Raw genomic sequence first — 4,219 nt, forward strand, 5'->3', positions numbered from 1 at the left:
AGATGCCCAATCCTGCTTGGATTTAGTTCATAGTTACTTATTTAAAAAAAAAAAAAGATGGAGAAAAAAATTTTATCTTTAATTTACTAATTATAAATAATACATGTTAGTGTTTATATATACAATAATTGATTGATAGGTTTGCTACGTTTGTAGCAACCCGGTATATTTGTGCAGCACTGCCAAATAAAGTACTTATCTTTACTAAATAAAACATATTTCGAAATTTGATGTGATCCATAATCAGACAGCAGACCTACTCAATTTTCCAATTCCCATGTGTACACCTTTCTTCATTATTATAATAATCCACTCATATTAACCCAAACAGCACATTTTTAAGTGATATACCGCCTAGGTGGTTAAAGATGCGCTTCATATTTTGCTAGGAAACAAATTAATTTGCTTTAACAAGACATTGAACTAAGTGATTGGACTATGTAACTATTTAATTTCAATAGGAACAAAACATGTTTGGGATTCCAAAATCTGTTTCTTGTAAGCCCCATGGGTGTATAGGACTGGATATATGAGAGAAATTAAAACATGTATAACCATGAAAAACCCAAATTCAAAGTTTTACACTATCACAAGTTTTTCACTTTCTACACTATACATAGGTAAGTGAAAATAAAAAGTAGGTTATTAATAAAATATACTGTTATCAATACATTCTAATTTATTTGTTTAATATATTTGTTTTACATTTTTAACAACTTGATTTTTGTGTTTATGACGTTCCGCTAATTCAATATGACTAGAGATTCTATCGTTGATTAACACATTCACATCGCAAATCACATCCCCTTCTGCATGGTTCATAATGACCTGTAAAGTTAATAAAAATTAATATAATAAATAATTATAAAAATAAACATCGATATCTTTCATAAAATATGAATGGAAAAACAAAGAAATTTCTTAATCAAAGAAAAATAAATAATTTATTTTTCCTGTTTATTTACAAATATGGTATAATAAATAATATTTAATTTTTTTTTCTTTTTTAGAGATTCCCATTTAGTTTTTTTTTCAGTTAATCTAATTCGGTAAAAATTAATCAACAAAAAATTGAAAATTATTTATAAATTGTATGTGTTGGTTAAACAATAATGATACAACAATTGTGAACTTTTATTCTGAATGCAAATTTTTCAACACAATTTTGTCCAGGCATGGACCGGTTGAAGAGATTTCTAAGCGGCTGATAACTCAACACTATAGTTCTTCCACAAATCCTGAACTATATTTCCGCAGTACCCACGGCCTTCAGACTTATATGTAACTTCCCAACGAACCGCAGCCTTTGGTAGACCTTTCCTCATCCGTTCCTCATCCCTATGAAATACTATTCCCTCTTTCATTTATAGTTCTCATACCCTTCCAGCCTTCAAATCCCGTATCTTCAACCACCTTCTGTCCACATAATTCTGGAAGAATAACAATTGAAAGTTTCAAACAAGGTTTATATATTTTCTGTACTTAATGTCTCCGATTTTTGTTTATTCTTGTAAATATGTACATTAGCAGAAATTGTACCTTTCTATTTAGTAGTTTTAGTTTGATTATATTTGATTTTTTTCTATTACTTATGATCAGAATAAGTTTGTCATCTTATGTTTTATGATGACATATGTGTTATACTTTATTTATTCTATTCTTATCTTATATATTCTCTTAATTATTGTTGTTAATTTTTATCTTCTTAAGTTCATTATTTTATTATATTTTATGACGTTTTATAATTTCACTTTTATTTTGTATTTCACTCTAAGGCTCTGAAGCCTAATTTTGACGCCTTCTAAAAGGATAAATCCTAGAATAAATAAAGAATATTATTCGAGATTTCGTTAATCAGCCACATAAACAGGATTAAAATTTCTGTGATTAATATCCTTTCGTTGCTACTATTTGAAGTATTTTGTGAAAATTATTCTTTGAATCAAAACAATATGGATATTTCACAATTTATAAATATAATACCACGTTATTTATTAAAATCATTTAAGATTAAACAACTAAAAACTTAGAATCTTCATATTTTCAAGATTTTCTGTTCAAAACAGTTTATAAAATATCATTAGGCTATGAGAAATTATCTGGAAATTTGTGAATCATACGTCTGATCCATTTTCAATTTCTAACATTAGCGCCTGTCGTTGAAAAAAATAAAAAATATTCTACTCCTTTAGGATTACTACGTAGGCTATATCTTACCTCCTATGAATTTATAGGTAGTTAAAAAAAAAAAAACGATATTTAAAAAAAAACGACATGTTCGACACCCTAGGTAAAAAGGCACTTTGAAAATTAAAAATCTACAATTGGTTGTTTGTTTTAATGCACTAACTGATTTAATGAGTTATTAAATGAGAATTGTATTTAAAATAAACCTCATTATTTCTTGCAGTCAGTAAAAAATAAATAAAATTAACAGACTCTTCTTTTCGGTATTGGGGATCAGTCAATAATACAACTTTGTAATAATACATCTTTTGGCAACGTTTTGAAACTTTATTGTTTGCATAGTCATACCCTACAATGAGAAAAACACAAGTTTTTTAGATTATTCATTCTCTTCGAATAATTGTCACAAAACTACAAGTACATAGTGCAATCTCTGACTAATAAATATTATAATCTAAATATGGTTTAATACAAATGTAACTTACAACTCTCAACTGTAGTGTGTTCTACATTATGATGTTACCATCTTCAGACTTAGGAAAGGGCTGAATCAGTTTTGAAATGAAGGCATGGTATGTTTAGGTTTCCACATGTTCCAGTTTTTTTTCCCAGTAGGTAGTCAGTCTGTTGTTGAACCGATTCAGTCACTAAATCTGAAGATGCTAATATCATAATAGGGGTATTCATGATGGTGTGTTAAATGTAAAATGTTTTACCGTGGTAAATGTAATAAGTATAGGAATGTGAGCAGCCATATTTAAAGTCATGTTAAATGCATAAGAGCTCTTAGCAGATTATTTGAGCAGCTTGTTTTATAACATTTCCTTCCAAAACTTCATGTTATTGTGTATATAGGATTATATCAAAAAACGGTTCATGATGTTCCACTCCCAGTTGCCGACAGTTAAAGGAGCAGTGACCTACAACCTGGGAAACCTAACCTCAACCCGAAGACTGAAGCCCAGACTGCTGCTGGACATTCTTAAATAAATTTTTAATAAATATAAAATTAATTAATAGTCACACTACCTCTATTTACTTATTAGTATTATTATTCATTTTTTTTCTCTTTTCTTCTCTCGTCCCTTTTTCAAATTATTTTGTCTCTTTTTACTATTAGAAGGCAATTGTTTGTTTTATTTAAGTGTGCCAATATCATTATTTTTTGTTATTAATTTTACTTTCCTCTTTTATTGAGAAGCATTATTCTTATCTATTTATTTTTTCTTTTAATAAGAACATTGTATATAGTTAGGTGCGTCTTTTGTACAAGACTATACCCCCTCATAATTAACTGTTAGAAATATATATAATATATATAATAGTTATATCAACCATGTAAGGTCCACCAGACCGATCTGGTATATAAATTAAAAAAATAAATAAAAGTGTTATTTATTAGTTTAGATTAAAGTAATTTATTACAACATGTCTAAAGTGGGTGAAAAGTGGAATTTGTGTCCACTGAATGCTTTGTTGATCTTATATCCTGTGAGGAAGAGAATCAAGATGAGCTAATTGGCAACTTTCATTACATTATTATTATTGTCATTCATTACTCTATTAGTCAAAACATCCAAAATCAAAACACCAACTACGAGCAAGTAACCTAACACAAAAAACAAAACGGTGACGTGCTCACGTGACGTCATTCTCCATTTAACAGACCTAGCAACAGACTCTCAACCATTTTACATTTTATATCGTTTTAACATGGTAAAAGAAGAAAATATTTCTCCATTTAACACGCTTTAACTAAATATCATGAATGCCCTTAATGTAGAACACACTGTAGTTGAGAATCGTAAGTAATATTTGTATTAAACCATAATTTGATTGTAATATTTATTAGTCAGAGATTGCACTATGTACTTTTGTGACAATTATTTGAAGAGAATGTATGTTATAAAAAAACTGTAGAGAGTTGCGAAAAGTCGCCAAAAGATGTATTATTACAAAGTTGTATTATTGACTGATCCTCAAGCCCCACCAAAAAGAAAAATGTATACCTATAACATTCGTGAAAAAGTTA

The 4,219-nt window shown here is 28.5% G+C and overlaps 1 protein-coding gene across 1 annotated transcript in view; it reads right to left on the reverse strand.

Moving 5' to 3' along the window:
* Positions 1–661: 661 nt before the first annotated feature.
* The window catches only part of LOC106690065 (uncharacterized), a 4,352-nt gene continuing 794 nt past the window's right edge, over positions 662–4,219 (reverse strand). Inside the window, exon 3 of the mRNA XM_014435337.2 lies at positions 662–828. Within this exon, the coding sequence (XP_014290823.1) occupies positions 767–828 (62 nt within the window). The 3' untranslated portion in view covers positions 662–766. The remainder of the gene's footprint in view (positions 829–4,219) is intronic.

Source organism: Halyomorpha halys, unplaced genomic scaffold (genome assembly GCF_000696795.3).
Source record: "Halyomorpha halys isolate HHAL.00 unplaced genomic scaffold, Hhal_1.1 Scaffold1565.1, whole genome shotgun sequence".
Classification (NCBI taxonomy): Eukaryota; Metazoa; Arthropoda; class Insecta; order Hemiptera; family Pentatomidae; genus Halyomorpha; species Halyomorpha halys.